The 16560-nt window shown below is 41.3% G+C and overlaps 1 protein-coding gene across 1 annotated transcript in view; it reads right to left on the minus strand.

The window, feature by feature from the left end:
* Positions 1 to 16560, minus strand: part of MAD1L1 (mitotic arrest deficient 1 like 1) — a 453662-nt gene that overhangs the window by 309835 nt on the left and 127267 nt on the right. Inside the window, exon 11 of the mRNA XM_083711565.1 lies at positions 12456 to 12600. Within this exon, the coding sequence (XP_083567691.1) occupies positions 12456 to 12600 (145 nt within the window). The remainder of the gene's footprint in view (positions 1 to 12455; positions 12601 to 16560) is intronic.

Raw genomic sequence — 16560 nt, forward strand, 5'->3', positions numbered from 1 at the left:
AGTGCCTAAGTTAATTACAAAAAATCAATACAGAACTATAGTAAATATAAGGATCATCTTATAGAAAAAGATGACTGCTGAAAAACCAAGTGTGCTGGATTTGGCCTACCTCTCTCTGCTCTAATAAGCGGTGATGTTCTGCTGCAGTAGAAACAAGCATAGGTTTGGTCTGGCCTCTCCTGCCAGCCTGATGATGATAGTGATGATATTTTTTTTTATTTGCAGTCAATCTGACAGTTGCCCCAGCCACTCTGGGTGGCTATAAAAAGCATACTGATGTTCTGACCCCATAGTCTATATCCAAGAATATGTAGAATGACCATAATACCACTTGACTCTGGGAAAGCAATATGGGGCTAGTTCAACTTTTCATTTTTCATATGCAGGAATTTTCTGGTGATTATTCTATTCTATGTACAACTGGCAAAATTCCCATCATTATGACATTATCTATATTATAGGGGTCCCCAGAGGTGAAAAGTTCCTTCTGCTCCCATTTGCAATAGCATATCAAGTGCTGCATTTTTGCCATGAGGCCACCACTAATTCCTGTGGGGAAATGTGAATGTGGTGACAATGCAAGCATATGGGTGCTTCCCTCACTTAAATCCATTATAATCCAAATTTAACATAAATGCCCCAACTGCTAACATGGAAAGAAAATACACAAGAAATTGTTCACAGAACTGTGCCGCTCCTGGGACTGTAGTGCTAGTACCTGGTGGCCAGCCAGATTTTACTGACAGGCTGGAAAGTGTTCTGCAAAATTTTGGCATCCAGCATTTGCAAAATAAATGAAGGGAAATGCTTCTCCCATGCCAAATCATAAAGCAGTACTTTATTTTAAAAAACATTTCATTTGCAAGCTACAACACCACTCAAAATTAAGACACAGAAACCCAAAAACAGGTAAATCATGTGAAGAACAATTTTAAGAGGGCAGGGAGAGAGACTTCTTGAGTCACCAGATGTCCACTCCTGCACTATTTGTGCAAACCCTCCAAAAGCTTGTATGAAGGCTATGGGTCTTGAATAAATAACTTATTTGATTGTCCTTTATGTGTTCCTCCTTTAAAGGAACGCACAGCTTCTGTGCAATTTAAAGTGCTGTGCCTTTCAAATGCACAGAAATCAATACAGTTGTACCTCTGGTTACAAACTTAATTCATTCCAGAGGTCTGTTCTTAACCTGAAACCATTCTTAACCTGACGTACCACTTTAGCTAATGCTGCCACTGTCCCGCTGGCGTGCAATTTCTGTTCTCATCCTGGGGCAAAGTTCTTAACCCAAGGTACTACTTCTGGGTTAGCAGAGTCTGTAACCCGGTGTTTGTAACCTGAGGTGTTTGTAACCCGAGATGCTTCTAACCTGAGGTACCATTGTAATAGCAAGTGGGGTCCAAAATGAGAGAAGTATATATGTCAGGGATGGTCGAATCAGTGGCCATTGTGGCCATCCAGATGTTGCTAGCCCACAACTTCCATCAACCACAGCAACTGGAGCTATTTGAGCTGTAAGCCCAAAAACATCTGGCGGCACCCTCAGTTCTCCATTATTGGTACATATGATAAAGGTTTTGAATGAAGCCATTCTGCATAGTTGATCCCACTCCATATATGGATTAAATATAGATAAATATATATATTTGCCTCCAAGTCCTCAGATGCAAAATTCAGGTCTAATTCGCTTTGCAGCCCCAAGCAAGGAACTCGATTCTCTCTCACAGCCAGAAACTGAACTATGTCATTCCAAACAAGGAATTGCAACCTCTTCTTATGACACATCCTCATCTTCACCCTTACACATGCCCGCAGAAACTACATCTGAGCTAACTCAAAGCCAACTAGTGGAGGAATTTTAGTTTAGGCCACAAAGTCACAAATTACCCAGTAATTCATATCAGGTCTGTCTGAATACCTTCCACCCACTAGTATGAATACCAACATCCCCTGTCACTTTGTGTCTTATTCGCTTCCATTTTCCTCAGCTATGACTCTTCCTCCTCTACCACCAATAATTTCACTGGAGAAGTATCTTCTTTTACACACACACAGACACAGACACACACCGCTGTGACAGTATGAAGTATGAGTGTTCTACTGTGACAAGCCATAGAGTAGAACAGATGCATAAAGTGCTTTACTCTGAATTACCTGACTCTGGTATGTTGAAATTCTGAGCCATAACGTTGGAATAATCTGGTTTCTCTTTACTGGATATAAAATATTCTAGCTTCTGGAACCTCAGAAGATTGTGCTTCCCAGGAGAGATATAGATAATGAAGGTCAAATAAATCTCTCTCTTGTTCATGTATTCCTAATTTTCATAAACTAACCTTCTAGCAGTGAGCAAGATATTAATGTCCCTTTGCTCAGGAGAAAGCAGAATCCATTAGCCATTCTGGATGAAGAACTACTCTTAAGGCCCTGAAGAAGCCCTGCAGGGTGGACCACAGTATTTATTTTTATTTAATGCTACATAAATGGCTCCTATCACTCGGGTATTAAAACACCTTAGCCATAAATTGATGTTAACAGATAACGTGAAAGCTGGAGGAAAAGGAAAAGGAGACACTTTGCCTTTAAAAAGCAAAGAACCCAAAAGGTCATTCACTGCCACTATAACGCCTTTTGCAAGAGCCTCCTGGGTCCAGCATGCAGATTCAGGGCATGTGCACACAGAGATACATCTCTCCTTGGAGGCTCTGCTGCCCTGACTCACAAGTGTTTGATTCCTGCGAGCCACGTGGCTTCACTTGCTCTAATCCCTGCTCAACCTTAATTTTAAAAAGCCTTTTAAAACTTTCACAGTTTTGCTTTGCTCTTTCAGCTGAGACTTTAGAATGACTTTTCCAAGGATTTTTAGTACAGGTGCCCAAACTGGGAGCGGAAGAGGCCATGCTTGCTTTCCTATTTTCCTCAACTCTGCTGCCTCATTTCTAAATTCATCTTTACAAGCAGGCTTTAAAACCAACCCAGAGGAAACAAAGCTAAACAGCAGTTTGAACAATCTAGTCACTATTTTATCAGGCACCCAAAGAAGAGTCTGCAAAGCACAAATTTATTTGTAGGAAATGTGGTTTACAAACACATGGACTATGACCAATACAGTGGTGCCTCGCAAGACGAAAAGAATCCGTTCTGCGAGTCTCTTCGTCTAGCGGATTTTTCGTCTTGCGAAGCAAGCCCATTAGCGGCTTAGCGGATTAGCGCTATTAGCGCTATTAGCGGCTTAGCGGATAAGCGGCTTAGAAAAGGGGGGAAAGGGGGAAAAACCCGCAGGAACTCGCAAGACATTTTCGTCTTGCGAAGCAAGCCCATAGGAAATTCGTTTTGCGAAGCACCTCCAAAAAGGAAAACTCTTTCGTCTAGCGAGTTTTCCGTCTTGCGAGGCATTCGTCTTGCGGGGCACCACTGTACAGTGCAGGATCACTCCTGCTAAGCACCAACCAACCTAAGCACTCCCCACTAAAATTGGAAAATAGAATTCAATACCATTCATTTACCTGCAGTTCAGTAGCACAGCCACTTATGTGTATGTGCAACCCTTAAGACTTTAGCATGGGCTTAACAGAGCCAAGAGTGGCATTGCCTCTGTTGCTCACGGAATGAGCCAGGACACCAGCCATTTATGCAAGTAATAAAAAGCAGGGGAGGGGGACATGTTTCCATATCCACTATCCAGAAATACAGAGGTCTGGAACCATGCCTCTATTTATAATATTTTGCTTCCCTTTGAAGAACAGTCCTAATTACATTTAGCTTTGTAAACTTCCCAAGTATTAAATTCAAATTGCAACAACTTCTTCCTGGAACACAGCCCTTTTAAATCTCATTGCTCATTTTCCTTAAAGACATGCTGCAAACTGCACTTGAGAATGGTATTAGACTCTCTCTCAAAACAGCCAATATCAAACAAGAAAAATGGTTTTGTGTTCACCTAAGTCTGGAAAGCCAATCTCCATTTGCTTAATATAGTCATGATATTTCACCAAGGTAATTATACTCTTAGCTATCAGTAACAATTAAACTCTTAGACTTGAGTTGTTTAATAAAGGTCTCAAAATAAAACTGCACATTCCAAACATGAGGTTTCTAAATGTCAAGCAGGCAAGTAATGTCTCGTGATGAATATAATGATGAAACACACCATCAATCAGCATAAGTTATCCTGTCACAATATAAAATGACAGCAATATTACATTTGGAGTGCTGAGCAATTCTCATCACAGCTTTAATAGAAAAGGTACTGGCAAGAATGGAGATTGCAAAAAAGGCCATTAAGAATGAGCCTTGCAGCTGTTACATTTGGGTTGGGGAGTGCAACATATTATGCAGAAAGACTTAATTGTATGCAATGTCCATAATTCTCTTAGATGGAAAGACACAAGTGACACAAGATAGTGATGTGCATAGCATTGGCCATGTTCGACACAAGTTCTGCACAAGGCACGAAAACCAGCAAAAAATGCTTCCACCCTGAGCTGTTCTGCCAATACAAGGCAGGGTGGTCAAAAATCTATAAGATTGCTACCTAATCTAACCTCTGGGGAATTCCTTATCAGTCCATGGAAATGGTGCAGGTTCTAGGAGCGTCAGTTTGAGAAACCCATTTCAGCTTTAAATGTAAAACTCTAATTCACTGAACTCATTCAAGGCCGCTCCCATGACAAGGTTCTCCCCACCCTACATTTCAAAACAAGAATCTGCTATGCAATCTACCTGGGGAGAAAAACACAACTCTAATATCCAGTATATTTTTGTATTTTTTCTTCTCAGTGTTTAAGAAACCATGTTTAAGGAGCAGTTTCAATACTGCAACACCATTTTCTGATAATGTTTTCAGCTCTAGGCTCTGGAAGGGTTATTCATACAATTAGCATTGGCAGTTGAGAAGATGCCTTCCAGATACTCAGCATAAATAAGCTGCTACAGTTGGTTGACCAGTGTATTTGTTGTCCTGATTTTCAAGAAAGTGGAAAATACATTATGTCATGCTTATTGCTGGGCCAGATTACAAACAATGTTTTTGGTTCAGCACAGCTAAAAGGAATTTACTTTCTTGTCTGGTTATAAAAACTTATCATTGAAATAGAATACTTACAAGCAACAGACTAACATCTCAGTTTTTGAAAGAGTATCTACCAGAATTGGGTATCAGCTTTACAACAAACACTGGCCACATTATCGGCTAAGGAGGAGGACTTTGGAAACTTCCACTTCTGCTTAATAGAGACTTGTGCCAGCTGAAGTTGGCTTGTTTAAATGAACCATAATATTAACAATAGTTCTGGGTCCAGACAATACGCAAGTTGTGGATAATGAAAATCAGAAGCAAAAAGGAGTGTGGTTGCTTAAAGCTCATTGCAGCTCAATTCAGTTCATGCATTTCTCACTAAACTATAGTTTAGCATGGCATACAAATACAGCCAGTAACTACAATATCAGGCAAAATGTCATGTTTATCAAAAACACAAGTCCAGAAGTGTTAACCAGTTTGGCTTAACAGAACTTGATGCACTGTTAATTGCTCCAGAATTCTTATTATTACCTGACCTAAATTCAGCAACAACTGAAAGCTTATTTGTTTGCCAAAATGCTGGTTGTATAAGAGCAAGATGACTGCCACTAATACAGACAGGTCTGGTGTCATCTCATGGTATCCTGGGGCAGCAGCCAGGGGTCCAATATGCCATCCACATCAGGTAACTAAGTCTGTGAGTCTCTCTTTAATTTCCCAAAATAGCCAGGATTGACACAATGTTTGGTACTTCAGAGCATTGTGGGAAATTAAAATAGAAGCTCCTATCCACCCTTGGAGAACAGCTGTCACCATTACTGCCAAGTAACTTCAGGAGTCCATCAATATAAAATAGTGCCCACAGGATAGCACCCTGTCTGGGTTCTCAAACCAGGAATTAGCCCCGCTCTGAGAGCATGATTCATAGTGAGCTAGAACTATTTAAATGGCAAATGGCAGGAAAGTGACCAGCAGAAACCCTGAATGCTCTCCATTTGGTGTTGTTAGGTTATAAAACAAGCTCAGTAAACGTGGACAGAAAGAAAAAAGTGTGTATGCACTACTTCTTGAAGTTAAATGGGTTTTCTGTTTTTTAATGTAAAAAAAAGTATTCCTTTAGAACATGAACCACAGAGAGAAACATATTCCTCCTTAACTGTAACTGACTGTGTCTAGGTGGGACTTTGGATAATAGACTAATTCTCTATTTGTTAGTTCCTTCTCTATCAGCACTGGCACTTTGAAACAGCCAGGGATCAAATACCTCAAGGTGCTCAACCTAGTCTTAATTAAAACAATTTCCTCCCTACAGGCTGCCTCCTGATTTGCAGTGCACATATAAATGACTGATAACCTTAATGTTCATTAAATGTGCAACTGTGACAGCCAAGATTTGCATGTGAAAACCTTCCCCCTGCCACAAGCAGAATCACTCAAACTTGACTGAAGATTTCACACTAGTGTTGTAAAACCCTGCAACAAGAATAACCTCCCTGCCCCCAGAAATGACTGAGCCATTTCAGCATTTGTTTTCCAGATGAAGAATGTGCTGTCCTAGGAACACAGAATATAAGACGCTATCCTATACCAAATCAGACCATGGGTCCTTCTAACTTAGTATCACTCATGCTGGCAGGCAGAAGTTGTCTAGGGTTTAAGGCAGAAATCTTTCCCAACCCAACCAGGAGACATGAGGGATTTGTACTTGGAACCTTTTCTATGCAAAGCATGTGTTCCAACACTCTTCCTCTTTGGCAATCACTCGTAGCTGAGACAAATTGTCTGAACATGGACTTTAACAGTGAGTTTGTAAGTGACTGTGGAGGCCAGTTCTGAATCCACACGTCCTTCCACAGTGGGGACATAGGTTTCTGAGCAGGAGTTGATCACAGTGAGGGTTTGCCAAACGTGGCTTCCTCTTATCACATTTCTTCCTTTCATCTTGAGTTCGAGTGTCTTAAAAGTCCACGACACCTTTGGTAAAGGCTGTTTTTCAATTGGAGCGCTCACAGGCCAGTGTTTCCCAACTGTCAGTATTTATACTACATTTTTTTTAGATTTGCCTTGAGAGAGTCTTTAAACTTCTTTTGTTGATCACCAGCATTATGAGAGCCAGTGTGGTGTAGTGGTTAAGAGCAGTGGACTTGTAATCTGGGGAACCGGGTTCACGTCCCCGCTCCTCCACATGCAGCTGCTGGGTGACCTTGGGCCAGTCACACTTCTCTGAAGTCTCTCAGCCCCACTCACCTCACAGAGTGTTTGTTGTGGGGGAGGAAGGAAAAGGAGAATGTTAGCCGCTTTGAGACTCCTTTGGGTAGTGATAAAGCGGGATATCAAATCCAAACTCCTCCTCCTCCTCCTCTTCTTCTTCTTCTTCTTCTTCTTCTTCTTCTTCTTCTATGCTTTCCATTTTTAAGTTTGGAATAGAGTAGTTGCTTTGGAAGATGATAATCAGGCATCTGCACAACATGACCAGTCCAATGAAGCTAATGTTGAAGAATCATTGCTTCGACACTGGTGATTTTTGCTTCTTCCAGTACACTGGTATTAGTTTGTCTGTCTTCCCAAGTGATGTATAAAAATTTTCGGAGACACCATTGATGGAATCTTTCAAGGAGTTGGAGATAGCATTTATAAGTAGTCCATGTTTCACAAGCATACAGTAAGGTTGGTAATGCAATAGCTTTGTAAACAAGCATTTTGGTTTCCCTACAAATGTCCTGGCCCTCAAACACTCTGCACTTCAATTGGGAGAAAGCTGCACTCACAGAGCCAAGGCGATTGTGGATTTCGGCATCAGTGTCGGCCCTTGTGGAAAGATAACTGCCCAGGTAGGAGAAGTGTTCAACACTTTCGAAAGTTACACCATTGAGTTTGATTTGTGGTGCTGCAGACGGGTTGTTTTGTGCTTGTTGGTGTAGCACTCCGGTCTTTTGAATGTTGAACAATAAGCCAAGCTTTCTGTAAGCTTCTGCGAATATATCCAGGATGGTTTGGAGGTCATCCTCTGAGTGTGCACACACTACATTGTCATCAGCATACTAAAGCTCTATGATGGAAGTTGTGGTAACCTCACTCTTTGCTTTCAGCCTACTCACCACTAAGCTATGGTCTTTCCCCATATTAAATTCCCCATAGTCTTAGCAATGGACACAACTATAAAGCTAATTTAAAACAATCCACAATGAAGAGTCTTTGAAATATGGGAAAGAAATCAAGTGAGAGTATCTTTGCAGCTACATTTTCTTCCACCCTCCAATGCCTAAGGATCAAATCTCCTGGCAGTGGCACCAAGGTTATGGATCTCCTTTCCTTGGGAAGCCCGGTTGGCTCCCTAGCTATTTGCCTTCAGGCATTCCTGTTTCATCAGTTGTTCAGCTTATCTTACTTATTCTTCTGTTGCTGGTTCCAATTTCTTTTAGCTCTATTAGTTGCATTTTAATATGGTGATATTGCTGTATATTGTGTTTTTAAATTGCTTTAAGTCTCCTTGTTGTTAAAAGTGGAGGCAAAAGTTAAAATTAATTCAATTTCATTCTATTCATGAAGAAAAGTGATTGGCAGTAGGTTCAGACAGATAAAATGAAATGCTTCTGCACACAATGCATAATTATCAAATGGAATATTCTGCCACAGGGAGAAGTGAGAAGATAATTAGGCATGCTTTGGCTGACCACTTTGGGGAACTGGTTGCTTGACTACTTGGTGTATTCTAACATGCATCTATACACCTTTTGTACAGTGTATCTAAAGCAATGCTGGTTCCAAAATTAGTATATAGCTTCTCTGACTAGTAGCCATTAATAGCCTTATCCTCAACGAAAGCTTGATGGCTTAGAAATGCATCACTATCCATGAATAAGACAGTTTCTTCCAAGTATGCATTTCTGTGTTTACAAGATTCACTATATTATTCTGAAGGAGCCAAGGACAGGCACAGGCAAACTTGGCCCTCCAGATGTTTTGGGACTCCAACTCCCATCATCCCTGACCACTGGTCCTGTTAGCTAGGGGTGATGGGAGTTATAGTTCCAAAACATCTGGAGGGCCGAGTTTGCCTATGCCTGGCCAAGGACAATCAAGTTTCTTATTTTTCCCTCCCCTTTTCCATTTTCAGTGATACTCACAGCAACACAGTCTACCAGAGAAGCTACTAATTAGATCATTAAATATCAGTCTGGGTTATAAAGCTTTCAGTGTAAAGTTATTATTTTTAACAGGTGATATATTTGCTCAATTTAATATCAAACTATATGATCATTTTATTTTAATTAAAATGAAAACCTTTGTCCTAGGGTTATAGCAAGCTGTGCCAAGAAAACAGTGTTTATGTACTTATCCCATATTTCATTATATGTATCAGTTGAAAAGGTGGAATAAAATGACCACTGATGGAGTGGATATTTTAATGCGGACTGCATAGAATTCAAGATATGTTTAGTAGTTCACAACACTGATGTTACAGTCTGTCTACATCAGGGGTCTGCAACCCGCGGCTCCGGAGCCGCATGTGGCTCTTTTACACCTTTGCCGCGGCTCCGGGGCGGATACTAGCGAGGGGAGGAGGCGCATTGTGCGCCCTGACACTCCCCACTGTGACGGGCGCTGTACTGGCTGTGATGTCGCATGGGGGCGGTGCGTGCGTTAGTCACGCACTGTCCCGACGTCACCTTCCCACCCGCTGTCAGATCGCGGCTCTGGAGATATATTTGTTTTAAATGTCGCAATGGTTTTGCGGCTCCCAGTTTTTTTTCTTCTTCGGAAATGGGTCCAAGTGGCTCTTTTTGTCTTAAAGGTTGCAGACCCCTGGTCTACATCTATGTCACAGATGGATGGTTTGCAACTCTATGATAAAAACTGTTAACTTCTGTGTGGTGAGCCAGTACACAAACAACTCTCCAAAGAGTCTTCATGCAATCAGATTTAAATCAACCCCCCATGTCAGCTTGTCATTTGAATCCTCCTATATTGCAAAGAAGATAAAACCAATATCTGAACAAGATGTCAGGTGCGTGCTTTTAGAAAGACAGAGATGAAAAAATCACAGATATAGATTACAAAGACTGCTGGTAGATTGAGGTCACTGGCATATCAACATCTGTAGTCTCTGCATTGTTTGACTACTTTTCTCCCCTGTGTGTCATTTAGTATCTTCTGGAATCACAGCTACTAAAGTATGTTTTCCTTTAACTAATTAGAAAATAAATGCCCATTTCATTTATACAGTATAATGCTAGAACCTCATATTTGGCTCTACACACAAATTCTAAGAAACAAACAAACAAAAAATCAGTGCAATTTTGATGTCAGTTGTTAAAATCAGTGCAGTTTTAAAAGGTTCTGTCAGGCGGTGTGTTGGTTGCTCACGAGTAACCAGGCAGGACCCCAACCTGTCTTTAGCAGGTTTTTATTTGTGTAAACTATTTACAGTGCAGAATCAGAAAGTTCATGTCTGTCTCAGTCACTTGCAGATTCCGGGAGTGGCCCCTTCCGGTCCCCCCCTTAGCATAAGAACTTAGACACCCCAAATCTCTGCCTCCCTTCCTTATGTTTCACCCCTCTGCATAAACTAGGCGATGGAAACGGTGTGACTGTTTCCTGGCCGGGCAGGCTAGGTGAGGGGCTTGGGCTCTCAGTCACATCTTTGAGCCCTCCCCTCGCCCGGCTTTCCCCTTCCCCCTCTGCTCCACTGGAGGTGTGGCTTTTGGCACCATTGGAGGAGGAGCTGCTCCTCAGAAGTGTGGTTGGCTCTCTGTATTCCCATGCCTCCCTCCCCCTTTCCGATGGCAGTCTCTTTGAGGCTTCTTCTACCCTCACAGACATCCTCTTCGGGCTCTGGGGAGGGTCTCCTCGTGAGCCACAATAACTCTTCAGCTCTCTCCTGCCATTTCCTGATACGATTCTAATTATTAATTTATTTTGCCGCATCATACAGCGGTTGCATGCAAGTAGAATGTGTGTAAGCGGTGAAGATGCCAGTATTTCATATAAAATTTAAAAAATCCTTTCAGTAGCACCACCTAAGTTTGTTATTGGTATGAGCTTTCGTGTGCATGCACACTTCTTCAACTGCTTGAATAAGGATCTCTTAACAAACTTAGTTGGTCTCTAAGATGCTACTGGAAGGAATTTTTTTATTTTGTTTCGACTACGGCAGACCAACACGGCTACCTACCTATATTTCATATATGCATCAATCTCATGTGGATACTATCAGGAACTGGGCAGAGGAGGAATGATTGAAACTGCCTCCCCATCCTGAACCTTCCAGGGAGGAGGAAGAGGAAGACAGTATAGATTTACAACAGTGGTTTGTGAGAGGTCACAGCTCAGAGGCAGATGAGGGGAAAAGTTGGGAAATAATGGGAGAGGAGGAGGAGGCAGAAGCGGAACAGCAGCTGACTGACACAGTGTCATTAGAAAGCATCCCAGACCCTCCATCTCCCAGAACCTTGAAAGTAGGTGAGCAAAGAGCTCAAAGACAGAGGGCACGTAGCAGTACCCATAGAAGTGACGAATAAGAATGTGGAAGAGACAGGGGGTGGAGATTCACTCAGGACAATGCCATTATCCAAGAGGCTGGTTTCTATAGCATCTCTCTGTAAATATTGAAATAAAAAGAAGATGGTAAGAAACCTTTCCTTGTCATTATACTTTCCTGGGCAATCAGCCGGGAGCCACTGACAGCATCCTGACACATACCTATTTAGACACCTGCACAACTTTTATTAACTTATATGTTTAATTTACGATCCCTGTACTGAAGGTTGCTGTATTTGCAAAGTGAATTGATGGTGATTTGCTGTAATTATTGGCATTTCCTCTTCTTCTTTTTAATCACTTTGCTCCTCCCTTTGTGCATGAGCAAAACATGTGCATGAGAAAGCCACGGTTAACCATAGTTTCAGGTCACATCCAAACCCAAAACCAAGATTCAGAAGTTAACGATAAACAATGAATTTGATCATCTCTACATCACCTGTGATAGATCACACACACACCGCCCTGATGACATTAGTTTTAGCGTAAGTAACTAACCTGAGCCATTGGGATGGAACAGGCTACAAGTAGGTAAGTACAGTAAATACATAAAAGCTTTAGACTGCAATCTTAGAAAAACTTACCTAGGAGTAAGTCCCACTGAACTCAACTTATGGATACAGGTGCATAGGATGCTAACCTTACATCACACCTATCTTTACAGAAGTCAATGTATTTAAATACACTTTGATTTTGTGGCTTTATTGTTATTTTATACTTCTGTGATCTGCCTTGGAATAATGATTTATCATTAAACGTAGGAGAGTTTCTCACATTTTCATAAGCGCACAGCTAACTAAAACTAAATAAAAGAAAGGAGTAGCAACCTCATCCTTTTCTGGACTTCCCAACAAGTAAATGGAGAGCAAAAACAAGATCCATACAGGTGCCATACCTTTATAAGCAGCTGCACTCGTTTTTGCAAGCACCTGGCCATAGATTCGTGCTGCTCACGTTTTTTCTTCTCCTCCAGTAGCTGGCTCTGGGTCTTCAGCAACTCTTCTTGCAGTTGCTTCCGTGCCTTCTCTAATAGTCTAGCACTAGGAAAGACAAAATTACCGACATTGAACTTCTATCAACCTGATGCTTGGCTGTTTACTGCAATTGGCAGGGGATAAAAGCATTTAAAATGGGACTGACCACTTACAACTCCCTTCTAAACTTCATTCCCTAACCACTCTCACTTGCCACCAGAAACCAGGCAAAGAGTTGTTCGTAAGCATATTGTTGCATTGCACATTCACATAATGTTATTATTAAACCTTTGCATCCCACTTTTATTTGGGTGTGTACAAAAGGGCTTTGGAGACCCATTAATAGAATATATTGTTATGTGGCTCCAGTATTTTCTCTTCTAACATAGCCATGCCCACAAGACACTTCAAATAGTTGTGTGAGGAGGACCTTCTATACCGGAGATCTCAGAACCATAGCATTTATGAATGAAAATTAAAACATCACACTTTCTATCAGTGCCCAAGCATGCTGGGGAAAATAATGTGTGTTACCTGAAATTTTTCTCATAATATTGTTTAAAATTCTGATATTTAAAACTTATAATATTTAATTTATGTTTTAATTTTTATGTTGTATATTTTGATTGTTTTAGATGGTGAAAAGCAGAATGTTTTTAAATAAATAAATATAAATAACCATATGTTTCTTTACAACAAGATATTTCTGTCTAAACTATGTATGTATGTATCTCTGACAAACCGAAACACAACTCTAATATGACTGAATAATTTTTCTCTTTCCAGGCCTGTTTTTTTGTTATCATAGGAAACTAAGCATGTACTGACCAGGAATGTCAATCAAATCCTCCTCCATCCGCCATCTGATCCATATTTACATCTTAAATCTTTCAATGAATCAAAGATGTATATGAAAGTTCCAGTTCAATTTGAAGCTATTCATATACCAATTTAATAGAGTGTAAAATAGATTATTTCCATTGTCATATCCAGGTGGGAAAGTTAATCATAAAGACTATAAATCTACTGCAGAAAATGGCTAATTTAATAACCGGAACATCACTATGCCCCTGCCCCCTTTTCTGTTTTAATTAATTAGTTACACAGAAAATGAAACCTTTGCCATAGAGTAGCATGTACATCTTCTTTTAAGAAACTATTATGAATACCAGAATTTCAAAAAAAGAAAGAAAAAAAAAGACTCTCAAAAGGGGGAAGAGATGGTTTTTCTCCCCCTTCCAACTGCTAAGATATCAAAACACAGATGAAAAGACCCAATTTTATGCATGGTCATTCTTGGATAAACTAGCTGTTAGATGATACAACTGAGAAAAAATGCATAGAGCTGAAAACAAAATTGGACTTCCAATTAATTTTCATTCTAGTTGGCAAAATGAGAGGACATAGAATTGGCAGGCCATGATCCACACTGAAGCCACAGCAGTTGAGCCGGTGCCATTTTATTTTACTTATGCTGTTTCAATTATGTGGGAGTTAAAATAATTGGCATAAATTGTTAAAGAAACAACACCCGTCTTAAACTTAACTGGTTTAAGAGCAAAGGTGGCTAACCCGTGTTCTGCACTAAAGACCCAGCCAATGAAAAGATGGAAAGTGGCCATTCAGCCTACAAAGCTTTGTCTTATGGCCTGCTCATGAAACAAAAGTCACTGCTCTTTAGAGAAGAATCTCTGAAGAGCAGACAGAGTGCATTATCTCCCGATCAGGAAGATCAGAACAGTCAAAGTGATCTTTTATCTATCATTTCAGCATTAACCACCACAATGCTAAGATCAGAGATAAGCCCTTAGGGAGATAAAAGATCCCTCTGGCTGCTCTTTAGAAGAAGAAGAAGAAGAAGAGTTTGGATTTGATATCCCGCCTTTCACTCCCCTTCAGGAGTCTCAAAGCGGCTAACAATCTCCTTTCCCTTCCTCCCCCACAACAAACACTCTGTGAGGTGAGTGGGGCTGAGAGACTTCAAAGAAGTGTGACTGGCCCAAGGTCACCCAGCAGCTGCATGTGGAGGAGCAGAGACGCGAACCCGGTTCCCCAGATTAGGTGACTGCCGCTCTTAGCCACTACACCACACTGGCTCCTCTTTAAATAGGTCCTCTTTAAAAAGAGGTCCTCTTTAAAAAGTAGCCAGAGAGATCTCTTACCTCCTATCTTAGCACTAAGCACCCCAGTGCTAAGACCAGCGGGGTCAGAATGCCATGGCGAGACTCCTTATGGGGTCTTCGCTGCGAGATCACATTCATCTGGTACTATACTGGCTCCCGGTGGAGTACAGGATCAGGTTTAAGGTGCTGGTTTTAACCTTTAAAGCCCTATATGGCCCAGGACCCTCATACCTACGGGACCGCCTCTCCTGGTATGTCCCACAGAGGAACCTACGGTCTGCAAATAAAAACATCTTGAAGGTCCCAGGCCAGAGAGAGGTTAGGCTGGCCTCAGCTAGATCCAGGGCTTTCTCGGCTGCGGCTCCAATCTGGTGGAACGCTCTGTCACAAGAGACCAGGGCCCTGCGTGACCTGACATCTTTCCGCAGGGCCTGCAAGACAGAGCTGTTCCACCAGGCCTTTGGTCAGGGCGCAGCCTGACTCCCTCCTCTGGCAATCTGCTCAGAATTTTGCTTAACGGTTGCCATCAATTTGATTTTAATTAATTTTTATAATGAAATGTTTTTAGAATGTGGGATTATTTGATTCTTGTTAGCCGCCCTGAGCCCGGCTTCGGCTGGGGAGGGCGGGATATAAATAAAATTTATTATTATTAATATTATATAGCAGCAAATGGGTGGATCAAAGGACAATAATATAAGACAGAGGCAGGAAAAGTGAACTAAAGGGAAAAACAGCAGTTCTTTAGGACCCCAGAGATTCCTATTGACCAGTGTTCAAACAACTCACTTATCAATCACAGCTTTGACTTCATTCATTTGCAAACTGACAGGTGACAGAAGCCAGGATGTAGAAGGGTACCTGAACATTTTGCTTCATAACTTTCTTTATAAGTGGGCTGGAGACTTGCTTAAAAAAAAGAAAGCAAGCTCAAAGTATGGTGTCCCTGGCAGTGTGCCAATGAAAGCTTTTGTGGGCATGAGGTTGGTGACCCTCATCATAAATAATACATTCTGTTCCCCAGCTTAGTGTAGAAACAGAGTTTCCAAAAATGATAATGTTACAATGTTTTCATATGTATTTTCCTTTCTACATTTCAGTTTAGAAAAATTGCCAAAGTTGATTAGAGTCAATCAAATGCAATTACATTTGGGTGCTTTTTCAATCGCTTTGACAACACTTGTTATTGCTCCATGAAAGTATAATCATCATCATCATCATCATCATCATCATCATAAATTTATACCCCGCCCTTCTGGCTGCGTTTCCCCAGCCACTCGGGGTGGCTTCCAACCAAATATTAAAAACAATACAGCATCAAACATTAAAAACTTCCCTAAACAGGGTTGCCTTCAGTTGTCTTTTAAAAGTAAAATAGTTGCTTATTGCCTTGACATCTGCTGGGAGGGCGTTCCACAGGGCAGGTGCCACTACTGAGAAGGCCCTCTGCCTGGTCTCCTGTAACCTCACTTGTCGCAGCAAGGGACAATCCGTTAGCCACCATCCATCCTCCAACCGCCTCCAGACACTCACACAGGAACTTCACTGCCTTAACTGGTTCTGATTTAAAATAATAAAATATTTATCATTAAGTCCTTTCTGCCTGTTCCCATTGACTGTCATCCAATTACACTCCACATTATGACAACTGGGCGGTCTGCTGCCTAGCTCAATACGCTTCACTCCTCTTCCACCCAGAACTATGGGTCTTTCTACTGCCTAAATTTCAGAAAGGAAGAACCAGGCGCAGCAGAAGTCCCCAGGTTAGCTGCTAAGCAAAAGCAGTTAGATTAATTATTTTCATCATATTGAAAACCAGCAAGCTTACAGTAGTTATAGCAATCCAGTATGTCACTGCCCAGAGGAGACATAACCCTCCACACCCTTGCTGGATAAACGCCTG

This window comes from Podarcis gaigeae, assembly GCF_964106915.1.
Source record: "Podarcis gaigeae genome assembly, chromosome: 14".
Classification (NCBI taxonomy): Eukaryota; Metazoa; Chordata; class Lepidosauria; order Squamata; family Lacertidae; genus Podarcis; species Podarcis gaigeae.